The sequence below is a fragment of the Dasypus novemcinctus genome, chromosome 3 (assembly GCF_030445035.2).
Source record: "Dasypus novemcinctus isolate mDasNov1 chromosome 3, mDasNov1.1.hap2, whole genome shotgun sequence".
NCBI classification, from domain to species: domain Eukaryota; kingdom Metazoa; phylum Chordata; class Mammalia; order Cingulata; family Dasypodidae; genus Dasypus; species Dasypus novemcinctus.
In genome coordinates, this window is record NC_080675.1 from 61228539 (window position 1) to 61253454 (window position 24916).

General features: G+C 42.9%; 1 protein-coding gene across 4 annotated transcripts in view; it reads left to right on the top strand.

Moving 5' to 3' along the window:
• Positions 1 to 24916, top strand: part of NIN (ninein) — a 105824-nt gene that overhangs the window by 41205 nt on the left and 39703 nt on the right. For 3 of the 4 annotated variants that reach the window (XM_058293440.1, XM_058293441.1, XM_058293443.1), the window contains exons 5-12: positions 889 to 1058; positions 13906 to 13945; positions 15283 to 15473; positions 19579 to 19725; positions 20625 to 20792; positions 21244 to 21380; positions 21726 to 21866; positions 22103 to 22277. In XM_058293440.1, the coding sequence (XP_058149423.1) occupies positions 889 to 1058; positions 13906 to 13945; positions 15283 to 15473; positions 19579 to 19725; positions 20625 to 20792; positions 21244 to 21380; positions 21726 to 21866; positions 22103 to 22277 (1169 nt within the window). The remainder of the gene's footprint in view (positions 1 to 888; positions 1059 to 13905; positions 13946 to 15282; positions 15474 to 19578; positions 19726 to 20624; positions 20793 to 21243; positions 21381 to 21725; positions 21867 to 22102; positions 22278 to 24916) is intronic. The other variant, XM_071213936.1, reaches the window with a different exon arrangement.

Below are 24916 nucleotides of genomic sequence, written 5' to 3' on the forward strand. Positions count from 1 at the left end.
GCAGTGGCGGTGGTGTGATGGCAGTGACGTGGTGATGGCAGTGACGGCGGTGATGGCTGAAACGGTGGTGGTGATGGTGGTGGCAAATGCTGAACCAAAGACGCTTTATGTCAGAATGCTGACATCCTATTAGTCATCAAGAGATAACTCTTCCCTTCTGCACACTCCTTTTTGTTTTGTACAACACTGAAGTTCATGAACAGAGAGAAAAGCAGAATGCACCATTTTCCCATTTATTATTTTATTCTTCAGCTTCCTAATTTTATGATGAGATCTTGAGGCCAGGTTTCATATAAAGGATTAACTCTTATGAATTGATTAGAATCCATCAAATTCTATCACTCTGTTTGTCTGATAGATCAGAAAGTGGGATGGTTGACAATGGAGTCATTCAGGTAAGAAGGGGCATGCTTCACACTAATTCTGGTTGTGTGGATACTGACTTTACAGTGCTCATGTGATGTTGGTTTTAGCATCATTTTCCAAGACTTCCCCCAAGGTTTCTCTTTGGTGATGTGATCTCTCTCCCTCTCTCTTGCTTTCTTTTACCCTCTCTGCATAATGCCAATTTAATAAACAGAAGCACAAATATGACCCTTTGCTTTGTCCTGATCTGAATTCTGCAATTTTTGAGCCAAGCCCCTCCATGATGCCTTTGCCTCTCTCCCATTATATGCAGATCTATACTCGAGAGTCTGTAAATCTTTGAGATAGAAGCTGCACTGCGCCTGACCTGATGGCTCATACACGCCCACTCCCACCACAACTGGCAAGTGGTGGGGGGTTATTTTGGGACAGGTATAAGAGGCTGTGTCTGGCAGCTGTGAGTGTCAGTTAAGGGCTGAGATTGTCATATAATGTGGCCTCAACTCTTGTCTCCTTGCCCAGGCTGCTCACCAGAAGCTCAGCCCAAATATGTTAGGGGTGGTAAGCGTTATGGACGAAGGTCCTTACCTGAGTTTCAAGAATCAGTGGAGGAGTTTGCAGAGGTGACAGTGATAGAGCCTCACGATGAAGAAGCGCGGCCTTCACACACCCCAGCTCATGACTGCAATGAGGTAAGACTGGACAGGCGCACTCTCCTTGGTCACATGTGTGGATACCCACCTCCCTGTGGTGCAGAGACGAGAAAGTACAGGGAGGTTTATGGGATGCGATGGACTTTTCTCAGGTCCCAAGTACTTGCTATAATATTATTACTTTTCTTTTGGACATGTATGCCTGATCTTTCTGTTGTTTGAGTGTATTTATCTCTGTGTCAGTTTTTGGAGATCTCGTATCTGTGCACAGGCTTTGGGTTTATTGTATTTTGAATTCAGTTGTTTTCATGAGATCTTGCTGAGATCTGCTTCTTCTTACCCTTCTTGGGAAGAGCTCTCTCTCCTCCATGGCACTGTCATTTTTACTTATGCATAATCCTAACCAACTACTGACCCCACCCCCATACTATTACAGTGTCCATGGCAGTTTGAAAATGAAGGCACACACAGGACATTTTGAAAGCCTGCACTTTGTCTTTTGTGGTGGGGCAAAGCTTTAAATTTAGGTTCTTGCCTTAAGATACTGAGCATGGGTGGCACTGGTTCTCTCCAGCATTCGGAGATTCGCCTACCTCCCTCATTTCCATTTCTCCCACTCCACACATGGCCATAATCTTCTAATAAAGGAGAGACAGTAACATTTTCTTTATTCTTTCTTTATGGCTCATTCACCAGCATCCCATTTATAGAACATGATTGAAAGTGCCATGCTGAGCAAGCTCTCAATATTTCTTACAAATCCCAGCTTATTAGACTGGGGGCTGCAAATATTTCAGATAGTAATTTAAATTGGAAAAAGACAGAGTGCCTCAAATTTCTTACAGTGTCTCAGGTTGTGGGTTGATCAGGGTGTGTGTGTGTGTGTGTGTGTGTGTGGTCGCTGCTGTCTAACTCCCATGCTCAGCTCACTGAAGCTAGCTCCCAGTGCTGTCCCTGCAGTCAGACATCTAGCATCCTCAACTTTCCAGAACAGCCACGAGCCCAAAGGTAACTGGATCGATCCCAAGACTTGAGCAGAAAGGGAACTGGTAAGTAAGTACTGAAAATTAGAACAACACATGGCTGGCTTGCTCATCAGGAGAAGTTTGCACTTATTTTTTTACAGAAAAGTGGTATAAGAGCAGTGTGTGGGTGGAAGTGAGCATGAAAACAAATGGCCATAAGAAGGAGGAAAATGCTGCCTAAAGCACCACACACTGCCGCTTCAGGCAGTCTGGGGCAGTTTCAGTGAGCGTCCAGTACCTACCTTGGGTCCCAAGAAGGAATGCCTATATGCACGTGCACAAAAAATTTCACATTTTGAATTTCAGGGAGGTAATTTGCATTTTTCAGTTAGTTCAGTGTAATATTTATCTTGCTGTCAGGATAGAGTATCATTTTATTACATAAAATCTGTTTCATAACCCTGACTAGTGTTGAGTGCATTTGAGACACTTCTCTATGAAAACTGATTAAAATATGTTTAGACACTTCAGGGGGTATGTTTTTGTTATCTGGAAGATACTTGTAAGTCTGATACCTCATTTCTCCAACCATTTTCAATATCCAGGGCATTATATGTGGTGCTAACAAATTAAATGATCACTTATTTATTTTAATTTCTTTTTTATTATGGTAATAAGTATATAACATAAAATTTTCCAATTTAGACATTTTAAGTGTACAATTCAATGACATTAATTATATTTACAGTATTTTGCTACCATCACTATCACCCATTACCAAAATTTTTTTCATTACCCAAAACAGAAACTCTGTAGATTAAAGCAATAATTACTTTCTTTTGGATACTATAGTTTCTAGTCACCACATGCTCAGAAAGTTCTTGGGCAAAGCTGACTTTGTTACATTTTTCTTGTAACTTTTTTTTTCTTCTAATTTCCACTCCCCCCCTTCCCCCCAGTTGTCTGTTCTCTTTGTCCATTTTGCTGTGTTTTGTCCGCTTCTGTTGTCATCAGCGGCACAGGAATCTGTGTTTCTTTTGGTTGCGTCATCTTGTTGTGTCCGCTCTCCGTGTGTGCGGCACCGTTCCTGGGCAGGCTGAACTTTCTTTCGCCCTGGGCGGCTCTCCTTACGGGGCGCACTCCTTGCGCGTGGGGCTCCCCTGCATGGGGGACACCCCTGCGTGGCAGGGCACTCCTTGCGCGCATCAGCACTGTGCATGGGCCAGCTCCACACGGGTCAAGGAGGCCCAGGGTTTGAACTGCGGACCTCTCATGTGGTAGACAGACACCCTAACCCCTGGGCCACGTCCACTTCCCTTATAACTTGTTTTTATCTACTGACTCCCAGTGAGACTTAACTGTTTAAAAAGTGAGACTTTGGTTTCAGGTATAAATAAAGGTAAGAGTTGAGACCTGGGAAGCAGATGTGGCTCAAGCGTTTGGACACCCATCTACCATATAGGAGGTCCAGGGTTCAATGCCTGGGGCCTCCTGGTGGGGGCAAGCTGGCCCACGTGGACTGCTGGCCTGCACAGAGAGTGCGTGCAGCAAGATGGTGCAATGGGAAGAGACAGAGGAGAGACAATGGGGGGCACAGCGGATCAGGGAGCTGGGGTGGCGCAGGAGAATGATCGCCTCTCTCCCACTCTGGAGGGTCCCAGGATCAGTTCCCAGAGCCACCTGGTGGGAGTGTAAACAGACACGGAGGAGCATATAGTGGGTGGACACAGAAAGCAGATGACGGGGGACAGATGATGGGGGGAGAGAAATAATAAGTAAGTCTTTAATAAAAACAGAGTTGAGACCTGACTCTGGGCAAAATCTTGCTGTTGATATCATGAAAAGGGTATGTTGAGATAACCATTTCAGCCCTGATGTTCTACAGCTTTCCTTAACTCCTCCAGAATGTCTAGATAGAACCTCTTCCCACTCTGTTCAGAAACTTTACTGTTCAACCACCCACTGTCAACAGAACTGCAATAGAGTCCTGCAGAGGATTGTCTATTTCTGTTCTCCCCGAGGATTCCTACTTTGTTAGTCTGTTATATCCCACCCCAGAAAACCTACAGAAGTACCATATAACTCCTTTATACCCTATATGTATGTATGTATACGTGTGTGTATTATGAAAATGGACTTAAACCAAAGCTCATCCAATGGCTCTCTTGCCTGAAAATGAAGAGTTTTGTAAGCCGAATTGAGCCTGTCAATTTTTCAAATTGATACACATCTTTCAAAAGTTAATAACATTTTCTTTGTGATGGTTTCGATATTCCTGTTGGCAATAAAAAGGGCAAATCCCACCTTTTGTGCAGGAGCCATGGTGGCAGCCCTCCCTGCTGCTCCGTGGATGGGTACTGTCTGGGGTGTCATTTTGTCGGTGTGCAGGTCTTGTGGCAAACCCTTTGGTCAAGATAGGACTTCTGTCCCCTTGCCTGTTTCCTTAGCAGCCTCAGCCATTTAGGGCTGCTCAGTTGGCAAACAGCACTTCACGTGCCGGGCAGCATGGGCTTGTCGAGAAACCCTCCTACTGCAGCTGTCCAGGCCTCGTTGGGTGCCACATGAGCTTCCCTATTCTGGAGGAGAGGAGTGTACTCTGCTCCCCAGCTGGGCGGTGTGGGCATGAGAAAATAGGCAATGACGTGGAGTTCAGAAGGAGTTCACAATCTGTCAGAAGTTCTATATCATACTGTTAGTTTCTCCCCCCTCCCCGCCTTTGCTTGTCAGGGTCCCATTTGTCTTCTACCCTTGGGTGTTAAGAACCAATTCTGTGGGCGTGTGGTTTGTTGGTGGTGGCTCACACTTCAGCTCAGTGCCCCCAGGCAAGACTGAAGGAGGGACTGGGCTGGGTCTCCCCGTGTGGCTCTTTTCATGACTAGTCAGATGGGGAGCTGGCGGCTGACCTTCTGAGTTTCAATTGCGAGTTTGCTGTGGATTCCTGGATCTTGGCTTTAGGGGAATGTGGGATTCCTGCTGTCCTGGACTCCAGTTTCTTCTGCTCACAGACGTGACTGATTTTTCCTAAAGTGATGTGGAGTTTCTTTTTACGAAGACATTAAGAGTACCTGAGTCTGTTGTTGGAAGTCAAACAGATGAGAAGTACGCTTGTTGCCACAAACTGGAGCCTAATTATCCCTCTAGGAGGAATTAAATAATCATTTTATTTGAGGACTTGGTAGGCAGTGGAATGGAAGTGTGTCGCAAGCAACATTAAAAGCTCCCCCCCAGCGTGGCTCCCTGTCCTCTATGAACGAATCCTGTAGTCATCTGAAGAGCTAGAATAAGAATTCCTCCCCACTTTCCCTCTAGGGTTATTCCTTAGTAGGGAAGGAAGCTCCGTGGATTGACAAAAGTTCATTCCTAGGCTCCTGGGTTAGTGGTTCATGTTGTTTTTATTTCGTCCTTGTTTGGGAGGCCCACTTCTATAAATATAACTAAAATAATAGGCATTTCCTAGCAGTCTTAATTGACTGCAGCCTATCTGGAATTTATACCCTTCTTCTTGCACTCAAGAAAACACTGAAATGTAGGCAGGTGAGCGAGGGCGATGCTATTATAGAAATACTTTAAAAAGCAACAAAATTTATTTTTAATGTAATCCCATGTCAAGCTTCAGGCTTCATTTCTCACCAGCAAGGGGAGCTCATCTTGTGACCAAGCACCGGGCACTGTTGCTATGGGCTGCGGTGGGCGGGAGCGCACGTGGTTACTATGAGGTAACAAATGCCCTCTAACCTAGTCCCTTGGAATAAAATGTGTAACAATCAACCTTGTTATGAAGTAGTTTTGCTTTTGTTTTTGTTTCTGTCATGTTCGACTTTTGTTTCAGTTCATATATGTTAAAGCCCTAACATAAACTATAAGCATTTTAGTAGTCTCATCCTACTGTCACTCCCAGTGGTTTTCTCTGGCAATTTAATTCTTTCACACAGAAATCTAACCTAGCTGTTGAGCACGTCTCCTGCACCAACTTTAGTTTACAAGGCAGTAAAGCCATTCTGTAGGGAGAGAACAATGTCACACTAAAATGTGTATTTCAGAAATTCATTTGGAAACACTGAAGCGGAATGTGGTTATTCACAGGAGATAGGTAGAGTCCACTGTCAGACTGAAATGTGCATTCACCTTTCCAATTTCGTGTGTTATCTAGCAATGGATCCCTTGGGAGTCTGACCTCTCATCTAGGGTAGTATTGGGGGAAAAAAAGGTGTTTTTTCTTTTTTCTTGGGATCTTTTCCACCCATGGCAAGTCAGTTAGACATTCTATTCTGAATTAATCCACTGTAACAAAGGGCACATTCTGGATTCAACCTAATGTTTGATTGATGAGAAAGTTTGGGTGGTGGCGGTTCTTGCTTTGCTTAGTGAATAAACAAGTGAGATTTTAGGCTCAGAGAAGTAAGTTTCCCCCCTTTTTATGTAATGGCTGCTGAACTGACCTTGAATTTTATGCTTATGGGTTTTTTTTGGGCGGGGAGCAGTTCTCAAGCCTCTCCTCTGTTACTCAGATCTGGTCGGATAGATTATACAATCAATTCAATTGGGGCAAGGCCACTTTGCTTTCTGCCCTCGTTGCAAACAGGGGACACCTTGTTAACTGTTTTCCTCTACAGGGAATAAATTGGGTTTAGTAAGATTCTTATCAAGAACAGGGGACTTTAAACACTTATTTCTTCAACTCTAAACAATAGTAGTGTAAACCAAAACTGTTGGCTTTCACATTGCAGTTTGAGAATATGAGAGAAAAGTTAAAGCCTATTGTTATGTTAGCTCAAGAATAGACAAGCAAATCAAGTCTTTGTGTTGGGACTTTGGGGGTAGAGAGATGAGTGGTGGTGATTGTTTAAAAGCTTAAAAAAATCAGAAAACTTACTACAAATCAAAGTTTTTCAAGAAGTGTAACTGCCTTATCTCCACTTACGTTCATTTTCATGTATGTATTACTTGACAGTTAAACTTTGTGAATTACTCATTTGCATTGTATAGAGTCAATATTTAATTCTAGAGCAAACTTTTTAATAATTGAAAGTTCTACTAAGACCTTTTGTCATTGAAATGTACCTATCTTCTTGTTACTTCCCTTTCGCTTTTTGTACCAATCTCTGATTTTGAAAAAGAAAGCAATTTCATTACCATTGCCATTTGTTTCCATCAATTGATATGACGTCATCAGGACGAGTTTTTTTTTTCCAGTGGAATTCCACTTTTTTTCCTTTATATATATATATATTTTTAAGATTTATTTATTTTTCTCCCATTCCTTGCCCCCCCCCCCCAGTTGTGTGTACTGTGTCCATTTGCTATGTGTTCTTCTGTGTCTGCTTGTATTCTTGTCGGCGGCACCGGGAGTCTGTGTCTCTTTTTTGTTGTGTCATCTTGCTGCATCAGCTCTCCATGTGTGCGGCGCCACTCCTGGGCAGACTGCACTTTTTTCGTGCTGGGCAGCTCTCCTTGCAGGGCACACTCCTTGTGCATGGGGCTCCCCTACACAGGGGACACCCCCGCATGGCACAGCACTCCTTGCGCGCATTACCACTGCGTGTGGGCCAGCTCATCACACAGGTCAGGAGGCCCTGGGTTTGAACCCTGGACCTCCCATGTGGTAGGCAGATGCCCCATCCATTGGGCCAAATCTGCTTCCCTTTTAAATTTCTTAAGTCTTATTAGGTCATCTGGCTATTTCCAGAAATGACACATTCATTCAAGATGTAATTTTAGATCACTTTTAAGTGATATAAAGAAGCCCTGTCAAATTAATAAGATAACTCTGATTCTATCACAGATGATTTCAGACTTTCAGGCTTTTGTATCCTAGTAAATCTCCCTGATTTGATCCAGAGGGAGATTTGCTGGGAGTCCACCCTCCACTCCATCTTCTTCCTGGCCATCAATCTCTGGTAGTGTCAGGAAGTAAACCAGAAAATAAAACAGATAACTAATCAAAAATCAAGTTAATTTTAATGATAGTAGTAACATTTTCCAATGTTAACATTAAATATTTTCCAAGTAGAAAAGCAGTAATATACTAGTTTAATCAACAGATATCCATCGAGAAACCAATAAGCAGGACACCATGAGCAGATGCATTTTTTAAAATCCCTTTCCTTTGAGGACTTTAAAATCCAGTGAACCAAAGCCAGGTGCCAGCCTTTGGTAGAAGAGGCTTAAAGCCCAGCCTCTTAAATTCAGCGTTTCCTCACCCAGCAGTACCAAAGGCTTCTTAGCAGGGTAGCAGGACTCATCTAAACGTGTGTGCACCTAAAAATCATAATGAATTGCTATCATCCCCAGCACTTGTAGCCTTTAATTGCTTTCAAAGAAGAAGGAACTGATTTGCATTCTAGTCATGACAGCAGCCGTGGAGTCTCGGAGCAGCTTGCCCCTGGATTCGGAATGGAGCTTTTTTCTTTCCAGGTCAGGCAGCCAGGCCTTCCATTGCCGTGAGGGTGGAATAGCCGGGAAATGAACCGCAGTCCACGGAAGTTTGTCCCCTCAGAGGCAGCAGGCAGCCCTGCGGGGCACACTTTGCTTCCTATACTGGGCTCAGAGCTATGAGTGAAATAGACCATGGATACATTGTTTTTTAAAGTACTGAAGTTTTCTGTTTCATGTGGATGTGAGTGTATTTTAACACAAAAGTTTTGATCTAAGCATTTTCCTTAAACTGGTTTCTGTTTTTCTTCAGAGACTTTCTTGCTTAGCAAAGCGTACTGCTCTTTCAAAATGGACAGTACAGCTCAGTTTGTTGGAGGGATCTTTTTTCCCCATAAATTTCCTTCCTCTTCTCTCCAGCTTGCAAGGCTTTTCCCCCTTTCAAAAAAAAAAAAATCTGCTTCAGGGTCTGAGGCCACCGAAGTCACTTCAGCAACCTCTGCTGGGAAAGAACGACCCCGGTGTGTACCCCCAGAATCATTTTAATTAGCTGTACATTCTTCGAGGCACAAAGGTCTGCGCTGGAGCAGATGGCCGGTGGGGGCGGAGGCTGCGCTATTGTGGCAGGGGCCCCGCCACGCCCGCGGGCCGCAGGTGCTGGCCCCGGCGCCAGGCTGCAAGCCCGGGACCCGAGGGGCTCTGGCCATCTGCTCTGTAGTCCAGCGAAGCAGATGTCCCTGCAAAGAACGCATTCCCGAAAGTGGTGCTGCCCCAGGCCCGACGTGGGCAGGACCCCCGTCCAGCTGTAGGACAACTGGAGCACAGACCACCGGCCGCTGTGGCCGGCCTGGCATTTGGGGCCACCAGTTTGGGGCCGGGCAGCCTCTGCCCCTCTCCTCTCCGCTCTCACTGGTAATGAGGAACCGGGGACACCTGCCCTGCTCCTAAATTGTATCAGAAGTTGATTCCTTCATCACAACCACCAGTGCTCAAAGCTGTGGTTTTTAAGGAGTCTCTTCCAGGTTTGTTCTTAAAACGGACATTGGTCTGTCTGTCCTCTCTTCTGCCCGGTCCTCGTTTTGAACACCCAAGTGGTAGGAAGAGTCATTGTAATTTTTAGTTAACAAACACTTAGCACGTAGTTTGTGGCGGGCCCTATTGCAAGTGCTTTACAAATATTAAACACACCCTGGGAGGTAGGCAGTGTTATTATTATTCAGGTACCCATGGGGAAACTGAGGCATGCAGAAATGAGGAAATTTGCCTCAGGTCGCACAGACAGTAAGTGGTGCAGCTGAAATTGACTTCAGGGAGTCGGGCTCCAGAATCCAGACCCTTCACCACATCATTGTTCTGGCTGAAGTAACAGCTCGCAGTCCCTAAGCGCCAGCCCTGGGCCCCACTGCATGGAAGGCACATCGTCCCCACTGTGCCCATGAGGCTCACGGGAAGTGGCAGTCTCCCTGCAAAGCCCTGGTGCTTTTAATCACTCTGCCTCCAGAGTCTGGAGTCAGAGTGCTGAAGCCCCGTAGATTGAACTGATTTCTTTAGTTTGTCACTATCCATTCTTCCTCCAGTAAGAGGCTACTTAAAGATTTCAAGAGAAAAATTAAAATTTCTTTCTCACGATTGAAGTTTTGGAACCCGTTCCAGCAATTGTTCTTCCTCTCCCCTCCCCCTCTTTTCTAAAGGTTTGCCCGATTATCTCTCTTTCAGTGCTCCTGGTCGCTCTGTGTCTAGAGGCCGCCTGCCAGGCTTTCACTATGCTGGCTAAACCAGCAGCAATTAAGCGACCCTGTTCCAGAATGATGCCGCCTCTTATTGGTGTCACAGAACCCGAGCCAAGTGATCTAATCCCCCTGATCTTCTCCCCATTCCCTTGCTTTTTAATTGGAACTACTGCTCCGGGCAGTCAGAATGAAAATAAATGAGCTGTGAATAAACTGAATATTCCCTTCCCGGACCACCCCTCCCCACCCCGTTTCAATTTAAGAACCTGCATTCAGGTGCCTTGTGCTTGCTTCCCTGTTATTACAGGAACGGATCCTTGGAGGAGACTGGGGAGAAGCACAGTACCTATCTGGGCAGTAAACTCCATCTGAAATTGAGGTGGTCTTGGGATGAAAATGTCATCATTAGCGTGAACTTGCTCTTGGTTGCAGAGTGCTGGTCCCAGCTGGGGCCTGGCTGCTTACAAATTGTCACTGGAGAAATGCTCGGGAAATTGTTACCCCCGGAGATTTTTAAAGCATGGTTATCTCTTACCCCGCCACCCCTGCTTGTGTGGGTGCTACCTGGGATTTAGAAGGCTGTGCCATGCGTGATGCATGGGTCAGGCTGACTTGAGACTGCCTCTTTGGGATGGTCTCAGTCCCCAATGCAGGTCTCAGGCGAGTGTCCCTGGTCTGTCTACACTCTGCTAAGCTTTGGAGGCCTTGGCACTGGCAAGGTTCACCCACCGCGGCAACACCTAGGCTTTCCACCAAGCCGTCTCCATCTGAGCCTTCGCTCAGGAGGATGTTGCAGACATTGCAGCATGGGACATACCAAAGGGAGAGAACAACCCCCTTCCCCTCCCCCAGGTCACGAGGAAATTAATGTATTGAAGGGAGGTGGGCAAAAGAAAGATCGAAAGGTGGAGCTCTTTATATTGCATAAGCAACATTTACAACAGTAAAAGAAAATTGTTTTTCCTAGCCCCTCAATCAAAATGTATCCCTTTTATTATCTCTTTCCTTCCAGCCTTTGTTTAGTTGTATAAATATTTGCCAGTGGTGCCAGCAGTATTCATAGTGTAGATAAGCGTTTTTGTTATTGTCTTTCATTTAACATTTCCTAAGATGTTTTTCCATGTTCCTTAATGATTTTATAATTATACTTTTAATGACTACATTGTAATGTATCATTATACTTTATGCCCCATTGTTGACTATTTCAATTGTTTTCAATGTTTTACTATTAAGAAAGTGCTACAATGTCTGAATTTATGTATATAGCCTGTTTTCTTTCTTTGACTTTATTGCCTTTGGAAATAAAGTGAAGTTACTGAATAGAATATGAACATTTTTATGGCTTTTGATACATAAAGCCAGTTTCTTTACTAAAAAGGCATGTTCATTCACAGTGATACCAGTAATACATGATCAGTCCTATTTTAAACCATAACCTTGATGATAGTAGGAGTGGTATTTTAAATACTTTGCTAATTTGCAAATTTAATGGGAAGAAAATTACTTCTTGGTTCTAATTTATACACTTCATTCATTTCTGTTGAGATGAACCTTCCCCCATATTTATGTTGCCTTTTAGATAGATTGTGTTCTTTGCATATCTGCCAGAGACTTGGTATCTTTCTTATATATTTATATGAATGACTCATATCTCCCCAGGCGTACCCAGATTAATGCTTTAAATTTAAGCATGGTAATGAAAAAAAAACTTCAATTAGGAAGTTAAAATGTTTCATAAACACATATTCAATAAAATTAAAATTTTATAGTGCTTATGTGTCAGACACAATTCTAAGCACTTTACTGCAGCTTTATGAAATATGTACTACTTTATTCCCATTCTGTAGATGGAAAAAGTGAAGCAAAAGAGGTTAAAAACCTCCTCAGGCCCAACTTAGGTAAGTAAGCCAGAATTCATAGCCAGTCTGGCTGCAAATCTGTGCTATAACCTCCACACAATCTCTGTCACTTAAGGGTGAGAACTAGGGGTAAGAATACTGTCCTGGGAGTAAAATCAGGAATATGTACAGTCCATAAGACCCATGAGAAAATGGAAATAGTGTATTGGAGCTTCTTGTTTCTTTGACTTTAATTGTTCACTGCTTTATACGAATTGAGGATTGAGTAAGCAAGTATAAGAAATAAACTTTCATATAGCATGGTACATGCTATGCTGCTTTATGAATTGTTACCAAGGATTTTTTTGAAGTTATATGTTTATGTTAAATTTTTATAACTATTTGCAGCAGCTGGGCCTCTCCTTAGTGTTTGTGTCCCATGATACATATTCTCCTGCCATTTCTGCCATCATTTTTTGCTGTTAAAAATTGTCCCCTGCTTCTAATTTTGTAGGTTTTATATTGATGAATCAGTCATAGATGATAAAAAATCATTTTACTTGTTTTAAATTGTTTTAGTGTTTAATTTTAATATGTTTCCAACTTAAATGCTGAATAGTAAATTTTCACAACTTTGGTTAACAAAGTAGTATGGTCATTTAAATTGTTTGCTCTGTTGGATGAGTAAATAAATGTGGAGGGACAGACAGTGAGGTGTTACTGATTTAATTTTTAAAAAATAATAAAACAGTTAAATTGATCACAGGAACAACAGTGTGAGAGAATCCATGGAGCACTGTTAATTCTACCCTGCCCTCCCCATCCCCACTGTTCCCCATACAGCTGCAGTTTAGAGACTATGTCTTTATGCAGCAGTGTGAGCTGAGTGAACTGATAAAACTGTAATCACAAACACATAAGCAAAAAGAAATCACACTGTACCCTAATCCGTTTTCTATAGATAACACATATATTAATGACTGTTGTACTCTGAGTGGGTTGTATTGAACTGACCTATCTTGAATGTTTTCTGAGTGTCTTTTGGTGTCTTGTGTGTGACAAGAAAATCCATCTCAGTATGGCCGTTTTGGAGTTTCAATTTAGTGTGGCAAAATTTGGTGAACTCCCTGGATTGGTGCTGTCTTCAGTATCTTTCTAATTAAAATGTAGACCTGTGAAATCATGGTAGATGATTGTTTCTCATTTTAAGATGAGAAAACAAATGTCAGTGAGTGTGGAGGTGTGGAGAACAAAGCTGAGGTGTTTGGGTTGCCTGAAAGAACAACTCATGTCAAGTTGAACAAACTACTATAAGACAACGTTTAAACTACTTAAGAATTTTAGGTGGCACGCTCTTCCCCAAAACACACTAGCTCATTCTTGCCTCTGTGCTTCAGCAAATCATTGCTCCCTTCTTTTCACAGCTTGTCCTCCAGGTCTCAGTGTAGCCATTGTTTCTTCCAGGAAGACTTTACCGTCCTAGCAGTGTACAGTGCACTCTACTTCCTGTTGTCTGGACTGAATGTCTTCATTAGCATGTGAACGTCTTGACGGCAGGAACCTTGTTTGTCCTGTTCACAGCCGTATTCCCAGGACCTAGTACTGTGCCTTGCACAAAAGTGAGCACTCATTAAACATATATTAAAGAACAAATTCACAAATGCATGTGTACAAACCTCTGTGAGTTGATGGATTCTCAGTATTTGCTTTAGGCTTGGTTTTATTGGTCGTGCTAGGCTTTGCTGTTGAATAAGTGACTTACAAATGTGAGGGGCCAGTCCTTGGTGAGATCCTGCAGAAAACTGTGGTGATCTCAGGAGTCTCAGCCGGTTTGGCTGGTAGGTTGAGAAGAACCCACCTGGATGAAAGCACTGATGTGTCTGGGATATCACGTTCTGAAGATGACTTCACAGCCCAAGCAATCTGCAATAGTTCTTCTTGAATAAGCTCTTAAGCATCTTTTTCTCTTGTCTTTTTTTAGCACTGGAAGACTCAGCGCAGTGAGGAGTATGAAGCAGAAGGTAAGATACATTTACTTAAGATACGTCTGTGTTGGGGCCTGCCAAAGATGGAAGGAACACCGCTCCCAGGGCACGGTCCACACCTGGCCTTGGGAGCGGTGTTCCTTCCATCTTTGGCAGGCCCCAACACAGACGTATCTTAAGCCATCCTCCTAACCGCCTTGCACCCTGGGGCCAGCTGGGAATTGATGTTTCAAACAGCAACTGAAAAATCGTTCTCAATCGATAGCTCATAGTTTTAAAATCCTAACATTTAACACTGTAAGAGGTGGCAACCCATTTAAGGGTTAATCACTCTCTTCTATAGACTTTCAGATTAATTTGTCAAGAGGACTAAACTAGATAGGAACCTATTAAAATATATCTCATCCTCCCTTGACAAGTTTTAGGTGCCTCCAAGTGGCATCAGAACAGTTTGGTCGTCTGGCCACCAGATGGCAGTGTGGTTCAGCTAACAGAGTCTTGCCCTGGTTTAACTGTTCTGTTAATTGCAGCGTGTTTCCTGGGTCTCGAACCTGGAAAGACATAGCAATAATGGACTTAATTTCTGTTGCTACATGCTAGAGGTAGCATTAAATGCTCTTCTCAACCCTCCAAGATTCTTCCAGGCATGTGAAAAGTCCAATAATTCTGTAAAGTGAAGACTTCACAGAATCTCTAATATGTAAGTGGAAGATTTAAGTAGAAGTGGGAACTTTAAATAGAGGATAAATAAGCAGTTTTAATTTTTAAATAAGTAGTTTGATCCTTAAATCTTTAAATAGAATTTACCCTTAATATATAGATAATTAGGAAAATGCAGTTTGCAATGATTTATTCTTTCAAGGTGTGGGTTGTTTGGTTTATATAGGTTGGAATATTTGTATGTATAAAGATTTGGAAGCAGGATAATCTTCAGACTTTTATCATGAAATTGTTTCCTTCTCACTTTCCACCAGGAAGAAAATGGCACTAATTCACTCTGATAGCTATAGTTGAGGCAGGGCTTATAAAGCTCTCAGCCAGCTTTCTTTGATGATCATCCTAAAGCCTCAAATTTGTGCATTTTTTTCAGTTGGAGTAAAATAAGCCTAGACCCTTGTGCGGCATTGCATGAAAGATGATATTTCTTAAACAGATATTACTGCCAGTGAGCAAAAAGCTGCCAATTTTGCATTAGTTGTAGCCTAAGAAACAATGGTTCCACTTCATTTGAACTTCGAGATCAAATCAAAATGGAATTGACACTTATAGTCTTTTTCTTATAATATTTTCAAAAAGCACATTTTTCTTTGAGGTTGGACTGGCTCTGTCTTTGGAATTCCTTTGGGCCAACACAATATATGCCTTTGTTTCAGGCCAGTTACGATTTTGGAACCCAGATGATCTGAACGCCTCTCAAACTGGGCCTTCCCCTCCCCAAGATTGGATAGAAGAGAAACTGCAGGAGGTTTGTGAAGATTTGGGGATCACCCGCGATGGCCACCTGAATCGAAAGAAGCTGATCTCCATCTGCGAGCAGTACGGTTTGCAGAATGTGGATGGAGAGGTAAACCCTGCAGCATACTTTTATTCAGGGAGTAATAATCATGCTAATGGCTCAACTGGCCACAGGTGAGGAAGAGCCTGGTAACCTCCTGCAAGCCTGTTAGAGGGATTTTTTTTCTTTTTTCCCCCAGGCAGTCAGCAATGAGGATTCTGTCTTTGAGGAACTCATGTTGTGTCATGGAAAAGAAAAAAATGGCAATAGCTGTCACTTACTGTGCCCATAGGATGTGTCCCTCACTGTGCTGAGCACGGTCGCCTGCGTGAAACCAGCAGGCACTAGCTCAGGCAGTCCTGATGCCTGAGATATTTGTGGAGGTGACGCTCACAGAGCGAAAGCTGGGAAAGGCGTGGAGGTGTAGGATCAGCAGGGAGTTCACTAGAGTTGAATGGGGGCAATTTTTTTGAGGGCCTGGCTAACGATAGAAAATCTCAATATCATCTCTGGTTCTTAAGCAGCGTGAGCAGCATAGGAAAATCTCGCTGAGGATGAACTCAGCGTTTACAGGGCACGATGGTGTGAAGGGAGCCTTGGGTGAGGTAGGCGAGCTGGGCACCAGCCTAATATTCCGGTCGTGAGGAAATGGAAAAGGGTAGGTTGGTAGTTTTGAAAATATGAAGAAGTGTCTGAAGAAGCCCCTAAAAGTCTCTGGTGAAACTCTTGAGCCTGACATTTTCTGAAAAATCGAGGGGTGGGGCGGGACTGGCAGGACGCGGTGCATGAATAGCTGTGAAACATAAGAATGTAAATAATCCCATGATATATGCCTTTCAAAAAGCTGGAAATAAGGACTCGAGAAAGTTAGAGGTTAGAAGAGTGGAGCCTTGGGAATCTTTGATCATAATGATATTTAAAACCATGCTGGCTGCTTGCTCAGGGTCTAAGTGGGGCTGTTTTCCAGAACAAGGAAGACTTTATCATCATCAACTTCCAAGTAGCCTGGCTTGCAGAAGTTTTGTTTCTTTCCCCCTGTATAAGAGACCATTATATACCTTTGATTACCTTTTTAATGACTCAGTGATTATTTTTCAGTGGTGGTTGTTGAGTCATAAATTAAATTCATCCTCCTAAATTATAAATGAGTGAAGTATGCAGAGTCTTGGGTCATTTTGCCAAGAAATAGTGCACAAACTTGGATTATTTATCTGGAAACAATTCTTGGAACAGAAACTGTAGCCATTTGTGGGGAGTTGTATTTTCTTCTGTGCTGGAGTTTCCAAAACATGGGATATGAAGTAGCACATTTAGTTATTTTCCTTTGGTCTGAGGATGAGTATAAAGGATTGCTTATTAAATATTAGATTTTACCTCATTTTTTTTCCTCCAAAAAAAAATTTTTTTAAATACTACAGACTCTAGCCTGAGGAAGAGCTGAAAGTTCAAAATGATCTCATCAGCTAAAACTTGGAATCCTAGAATTTTACAACTGAACGCCATTTTAGATTTTGCCACCCCCTCACTTTACAGATAAAGAAATCTCCTTGCCACTTTCATGAAGGGGATCCAGGTTCACCATCTTGTGGCTATAACTAGTATTCTCCTTTCCAGAAGAGAGGACCACAGTACAGCAGGAAAGACAAATTAGGGCCCTGGAAGCTAAATCCAGTTAAAGTCTATTTATTCAGACCATTCAAAGTTTTTAGAAATTGAGCTTCTTGCTATACGTTTTTAAAATTCAGAAGATTTTTCTAATACAGCAGGTAATTTGACTCCTGTTGGCAGGTAGTGAGAAGCAGCTAGCTTCTGTGGTCAGGGAGTGTACTCGTGCTCCGTTCACCAGAACTTTCTGCTTTCTAGAGCAGTGAATCCATCCTGCTGCTCTCACTTGCATCACCTTGCTGCCCTTTCTGGGCATTTGGGTTTGTGACCCCTATTCTGTGCATTATTTCCCAGCTTATCCATTGAGAAACCAAACATCCAGATACCTGGCTATTGTATATATCACGAGGGTTGTGAGAATCTCCTCAAAGTTCTAGATGAGACTCCTGCACAGACTGCAGTGGATACCTCAGTTGCCCAATTAATCAGCATTCTTTCAGCTCAACCCTGCCCATCCACTGTCTTCTGAATCCATGTACTTTCCCTGCCCACTTCCCCATCTGAAATAACTGGCAGGACTCACCTGTTCCCCCAACTTTGAATGGATGAGGTGATTGCTGTTTAGGTAATCTAGAAGCCATGCATTGATTTGGTCAAGGTCACAAGGCCAAGCAGTGTGGATCTAAGATTATACTCCAGAGATTGCCATATTAACCTCAGTCATTGCACCTGGATTTTATTGTACCTTCTGGTCTCATGGCCCTGAAAGCCCATTTCTCTAAGAAAGTATTCTCTTGGTTGATAAAAATACATCAAAGAGGCTAAGGGATTTTAGAAACCTCAGAATATTTTTGAGTATTACGCAAAAGACCGTTCCTTTGGCTTGATCATAAGATTCTCTGTTAGGAACGGTTGCTTCTTCCAAAGACTTCCACTCTTTAAAATGGTTTTCTTACAATGTAAACTATAATCCATGCTTAGTGGCAATGCCCCAAAAATGTGTTCATCGATTATAGCAAATGTACCACACTAATGAAGGATGTTGTTAATGTGGGAAAATGTGCCAGGGGTAGGGAGTGGGGCATATGGGAATCCGCCATATTTTTCATATAACATTTATGTAATCTAAGTATCTTTAAAAACATATTAAAAAGTATATTATTTTTAAAAAATGGTTTTCTTGTCTCAGAATATCCAAAAATACTCTTCAAAAGAAGCAGTATAAACGCAAGAACAGAGAGAGATGTTTTCTACTAGATGTGAATTGGAAAATTATTTGAGATAAAAGAAATGCCTCAAGCACTTAAATGAAGGAGAAAAATCAACAATTGTGACGTGACAGGAATCCTACCAATAGTCCAGATTTATGTAATTAATATTGAAAACTTGAGACTGTGTGACAGTAAATTTAGGCATATTTTTCAATGAGCCCATTGGTAGGTTCTAGTGCAGGGGCTCTTAACCTTTTTTGTTTCACGGACCCCTTTGCCAGTCAGGTGAAAACCATGGACTCATTACTAAGTCCACACTCTACTGTGTATTATTTAATTAATATATCACACCCACACCAACATGTCCCCACAACAATAATGTTTTGTTTTTTTTTTAATTTCATTTCAAGCTGAGGGAACTCTGGTTAAGAACCCTGCTCTAATGCAACAAGAGTAAGCTTGTTGCTTATCCCATCCCCTTGCTACTATCACCTGGGAGCTTATTAGAAGTCCGGAGTCTCAGGTTCCATCCCTAGACTTAACTGTATCAGTCTGCCTTTTACAGATCCCTAGGGGATTTGGTTCATACACTAGTGGCTCTTCCTAGAGGAAAATGTAACTTCCGAAACAAAGGAGTCTGCCTGCTGTAGGAAGTCTTTGCCTTGGTTACTGTCAGAGGATGCAAATAGCCAGTCAAAATTCCCTTCTCATTACATCTCTTGAAACCTCTCTATTGCATAGATGCAAAATCTTTCTCTTCCAATCTTCATTTCTCCTGTGATAAAGCACTAAAGCAAATAAAAACCCAACACAAAAAGTGTTATTCTTAGTAAGGTTCTAAATCTCATGTCATGGGTTTCACACTCAAAACTCTTAGATCATTGCAATCTGTCCCAGGACAATTTTGCTCTGCTGGCATACCAATTTCAGAAATTCAAATAAGCAAATTATCACTTATATCACCATAGTATAAAGGCTTAATGAGTGTCTAATTTCTAGTCTTACAAAACTGGAAAGCTATATCTTTCTGTTTTTAAAATATTTTTTTTTAATTTATAAGAATAATGCCTAACAGCCTTAAAGATTTGCCTTTCCTAGGAGTGTGAGTAAAAGAGAAAACAGTTCCATGCTAAATTGCATAAGAGTATGAAGACACAGAAAATGGATGTTTATTCAGTTTGTATGAGGGGAGGACACGTCATTACTAGAAAGAGAAATTAATTCAGTGAAATGAGAATGTAGGGGCATAACTGTCTCTCTGGAGTCCCTGGCATCAAGAAGGTGCTGGTTCCTATTGGCCCGATCGGGCTTTGTGTTATTTCAAGGGCAGGATTTAATAGGTGGTCACCCTTTTCTAGATGCTTGAGGATGTCTTCCATAACCTTGATCCTGACGGTACAATGAGTGTAGAAGATTTTTTCTATGGTTTGTTCAAAACTGGAAAATCCCTTACACCATCAGCATCTACTCCATACAGACAATTAAAAAGGCACCTCTCAATGCAGGTAAGACATAAGGAGGATGTAGTTCCTTAGTGGGTAGAAATTCGATTCCATTTGAATATTTTTTAATGAATTAATTTGTTGTCTGAAGAAAAATACAAAGGAGAGAGAGAGAGAGAAGCAAAAAAGAAGAATAAGAAAGACAGACTAAACCATTGGGAAGGAAAAGGTGGTTGGAGAAATAACCATAAATTGCAGAGTGGGAAGTCTACTAATTATACCTCTTCATGTCAGCTTTGGGTCGGAAGAAACTTGATGTTAAGTTAAGATACATCTCATTTATGTCAAAGGACTCTACTAGACCAATTGTGGTTTTTGTGGGGTGTGGGGGTCCATTTCATTCCTTTATTTTAGATCACTTGGGGAATGAGGTGTGGGAAGGGCTCACCTCTGCCTGGCTTTGAGAGGACTCAGGTTCTGCAGAAGCATATGCAGAGTGGGGACCTTTGGGGGACTGGGAGGTAAAGGGCCATGGCTACCAGGGCTACATAGTACACATGGGTGTGGGCAGATGAGTGCCACCCTTCAGACCCCATGTCCAGGCCAGCAGGCCCATGGCCACCCATTGTGCTTTGGCTAGGGCCCTATACCCATAAGATCAAGCCTCCCACGCAGACATGGTCTAAGGCCCTAGCCCCTGCTACAGAAGCCAGGAGGGGGTCTATCCGGAGGATCTGGACAGTGGGCGGCCCATCCTGCGCTCCCTGATCAGATCGGTTTTTGATAAGCTTTGTTTTCTTGGTCCATTTGAGAAAGGGAGATCAAAGGGGCTTCTTTTTCTAGCAGTATAAATTAGAGAAATATGCCCCATCAGGGTCACATCTAACCAACTTCAATCTTGATCAACATCTCATTAAAATGCCTGGAGTCAAGATGAGCTGCTCAATTCTTTATTCTTGCAGTCTTTCGATGAGAGTGGACGACGTACCACCACCCCATCAGTGATGACAAGTACCATTGGCTTCCGGGTCTTCTCCTGCCTGGATGATGGGCTGGGTTACGCCTCTGTAGAGAGAATACTTGACACCTGGCAAGAAGATGGCATTGAGAACAGCCAGGAGATCCTGAAGGTACGACAGCTAAAATGGTAGCAAAGAGACAAATGGGGGAAGGATCCAAACATTCTGCTTTCTTTTCAATCTTTTTAAGTTGACTTGTTTCCACTCAATTATTTTCTTCTTCACAAGATCTTCAGAGAAGAGCCAAGTTTTACCAGCCCCTTTAACCAGGAGTCTATAAACCAAGTTTATAATGCCCAAATTATTGACAGGAGAAATGTTCTTCAATGATCTCTGGTTGCCAGATGCTGTTTTTTAAAAAACATGAAATAAACATGTTATCGTTTCCTTAGAATTTAGTTATGCTCTAGATTGATGGGTGTTCCTAAGCAATCACTAAAGAAATTCAGTCATCTAATTTCTAGACCATAAATTCAGTTCTCTGAGTTTGTATAACCTTCACCTTTTCTGCTCTTGGAGTATAGAGCACTTGTCTTCAACTTATGCTGATTCTGATTTCTAGGCATTAGATTTCAGCCTTGATGGAAATGTCAACCTGACAGAATTGACACTGGCTCTTGAAAATGAACTTCTGGTCACCAAGAACAGTATTCACCAGGCAGCTCTGGCCAGTTTTAAAGCTGAGATCCGACATTTGCTGTGAGTTGAGCAGAGGGCTCACCTGCTCTTTTCCAGTTCCTATTTGTCTCGCAAGTCATGTAGAGGCCTGCGACAAACCTCTTCCCTGCTCTATACAGATGTGGCTAATTTTCTGTCCTCTAAATACTGCCTAATTCTCCCTTAAATCATAGGAAAATGAGGTAGAACTAGATTTGCATGTTGGCTTTTGACAGGAGCTGCGGAATGCTTTTCCCTTTTGTTTTGGGAGGGTTTTGGTTGTCTTGGTTTTATTTTTGTATTGAAATGAGCCGAATAAGCGCTTTTTTTGGTCTGCTTGTTGCTTAGAAACAGTCCTCCTTTAGCTCAGTTTATTTCTGATTGTAGGGAACGAGTCGATCAAGTGGTCAGAGAAAAAGAGAAGCTACGGTCAGATCTGGACAAGGCTGAGAAGCTCAAGTCTCTGATGGCCTCAGAGGTGGACGACCACCATGCAGCGATAGAGCGGCGAAATGAGTACAACCTCAGGTGTGCTGCTTGGGCAAGGTCCTTCCTTTCCCACCTCCCTGGCGGAGGGACTCTGCCCACCTGTTTAGCCACACCTGATGAGAGTGATTTAGGTGTGGACAAGTCTAAAGGAAAGCAAGGCCCACGAGATACTTTTTCAAGATGCCTCCATCTCTGTGGCTGTTTCCATTTTCTAGTGGAGCTTCAGAGACCTGTAAGGGATTCATTGGCAGTTTGTCTGTCTTTCCTCCCCACAGGAAACTGGATGAAGAGTACAAGGAGCGCATAGCAGTCCTTAAGAATGAACTCCGGAAGGAGAGAGAGCAAATCCTGCAGCAGGTGGGCAAGCAGCGTTTGGAACTTGAGCAGGAAATTGAAAAGGCAAAAACAGAGGAGAACTACATCCGGGACCGCCTTGCCCTCTCTCAGAAGGTAATAATCCTATTCGTTCTGTGGTCTCTCTCCCTCCTGGGGACACCACGTGGGAAACGGCAGCTCTGTAAGAGGACAGATCTGCCTGGGCTCAGTCTAGGGATTCCCTGAAGTTTGTCCAGCTGGCCATGACCCAGAGTCCGCAGGGCATCTGGTAGGATTTGGATTTCAGGGGTATCCAGGCACTAGCTTGCCAACAGCTTGAGTCTTCTTTCCTGCTGAAGTTGCGCCAGGTCCTCAGGGCTGTTTGGCACCTGGTTGATGCTGTCACTGTTCCCCACAATTGCTGTTCCAGGTCTCTGTGGCACCCCTTAGATCTTCCTTTCCTACCCCCTTATTCTCAGTTGCCTCCTGCCACACAGAGGCCATCAGCTTTGCTTCTCTCTGCCTCTAGATTGCATCCTCATGCAGCCTCCCTTTCTTTCCTGCTGTCTCAGTAGAGGAAGCGGTCTTTCTCTTTCTTGGATTCTGGCACCAAATAATATGGTATATAACCTAGAGTTTGAAGGTGGGGGCTCTGAAGGCAGACTGCCTGGTTCAAATATGGGCACCACCACTTATTGTAAAATGTGGTCTAGTTACCCAAGCCTGTTTCCTTAATATGCAAAATGGACACATAATAATGCCTGCCCCATAGGGCTGATGTGGGGAATAAGAGAGACAATACACACACACATATGCAGTGTTGGGAAGGTAGTAGTACATATGAGAAACTTGCTATGTTTTGCTATTCTGAAAGGTTCCTGAAACTCCACACATCAACAACTGAGGGAATTCGCTCTCCCTAACTACCCAACTGCTTCCTCTTCTGAATTTTCCCCCAATCTACATCCTTACCATGTGCTGTCAGTCTGAAAAGCTAACTCCTCTGTCCTGCTCACACCTCACTGCTCATCAGTCTCTAAGTCCTCTTGATGCTCAGAAATGCCTCTCAGGTTTACTCCTTCCTCTTGGTGACCAAGGCCTCAGAAGAGGTTCAGAATTCATGCTGATTTCTCAACTGACTAATGTGCATCCTGACCATTCCCTTCTTCTGTTTTTCCATCTTTTCAACCTCCATCTAGCTACCAGAGTTCCTTCCTCAAGATCAGTCACAGTTGTGCCAGTGGTAGTAGCCTTTGTCAAAAGTCTAAATGAGCTTGCACTGAGAGCGCAGTCTACCTCAGCTCCTGCCAGCAACTCCCAGTGACATGACACGGCCCCAACCCCAGCGCATCTTCCACCCGCGCCCTCAGCTCCTCAGCTCCTCAGCTCCTCAGCAGGCAGGACACCTTTAGGCTCCTTCACTGCATTCTTGAGCACTGCTACCAAATTAACCACCTTTTTATTCCCCTTACACTTGAACTTTTTTCCTGCTGGAGGAGAGTACGTTTCCACCTGCCTTCTAGAGAGTTGTGTCCATAGCTCCCTCTTGCACCTGATTGTGTGTTCTCCTTGGTCAGTCACGATATCGGATTTGTCTGTTCCAGAGCACCAGCCCAGTGCCGGTGCACAGAGTGTCCTTATCCTTATCATTTGACACCTAAATTTACATCTACTTTGAAAGATTAGAGTTGTAGAATTGGCATTCTACATTCTTTTTCACTCCAAATTGCCGTGTGAGGGTGTGAACTAGAATGTATTTAGAATATACTGACTTTATATTCTTTTGGCAAAATGTCCTTTGAAAATAATGTTCTTCCAGTCAGCCCTTAACTTTGGAGTAGAAAATATGTCAAAGCAATGGCATGTCTGTGTGGTTTTAGATATTTATTTTAACAAATGTGAATGGAAATCATTCCAAGAAGTACAATTTGTGAAGACCCTTTTAATTTTTAATTTTTATTTTTTAAAGATTTATTTTTTTTATTTATTTCTCTCCCCTCTCCACAGTTGTCTGCTCTCTGTCCATTCGCTGTATGTTCTTTTGTGACCACTTCCATCCTTACCAGCGGCACCGGGAATCTGTGTTTCTTTTTGTTGCATCATCTTGAGTCAGCTCTCCATGTGTGCAGTGCCATTCCTGGGCAGGCTGGGCGGCTCTCCTTACAGGGCACACTCCTTGTGCGTGGGCTCCCCTGTGCGGGGGACACCCCTGCATGGCAGGACACTCCTTGCACACATCAGCACTGAGCATGGGCCAGCTCCACACAGGTCAAGGAGGCCCGGGGCTGGAACCGCGGATCTCCCATGTGGTAGGCGGACGCCCTATCCATTGGGCCAAGTCCGTTTCCCATGTGAAGACCGTTTTTAAATGAAAAAAGAAAACTTGTGGACTCCTAGTGAATGTATTTTATTATAATAAATACATACAAATTATGAACAACTTATATATGTAGCTTTAACAGCTTCAAAATCAAATAAATTTGTAAATTAAACATAAACCAAAATATCCTATCACTAAATGAAAACTGACTTTAGAGTTATTCTACTTTTTATAGTTTTTCTAAGTTCTCATTTGCTGTCACCTGAACAAGACACAAGGTATTTCATAACCAGTTTTCTTTTCATTTGACAGTATACTAAGAATGTTGTGCAATATTCTTAAATATTCTTCCAGAGTGCTGTCCAATGCAAATATAGTGCAAGCCACATATGTAATTTCAAATGTGTGATCACATTAAGAATGTAAAAAGAAATAGGTGAAATTAATTTCAAAT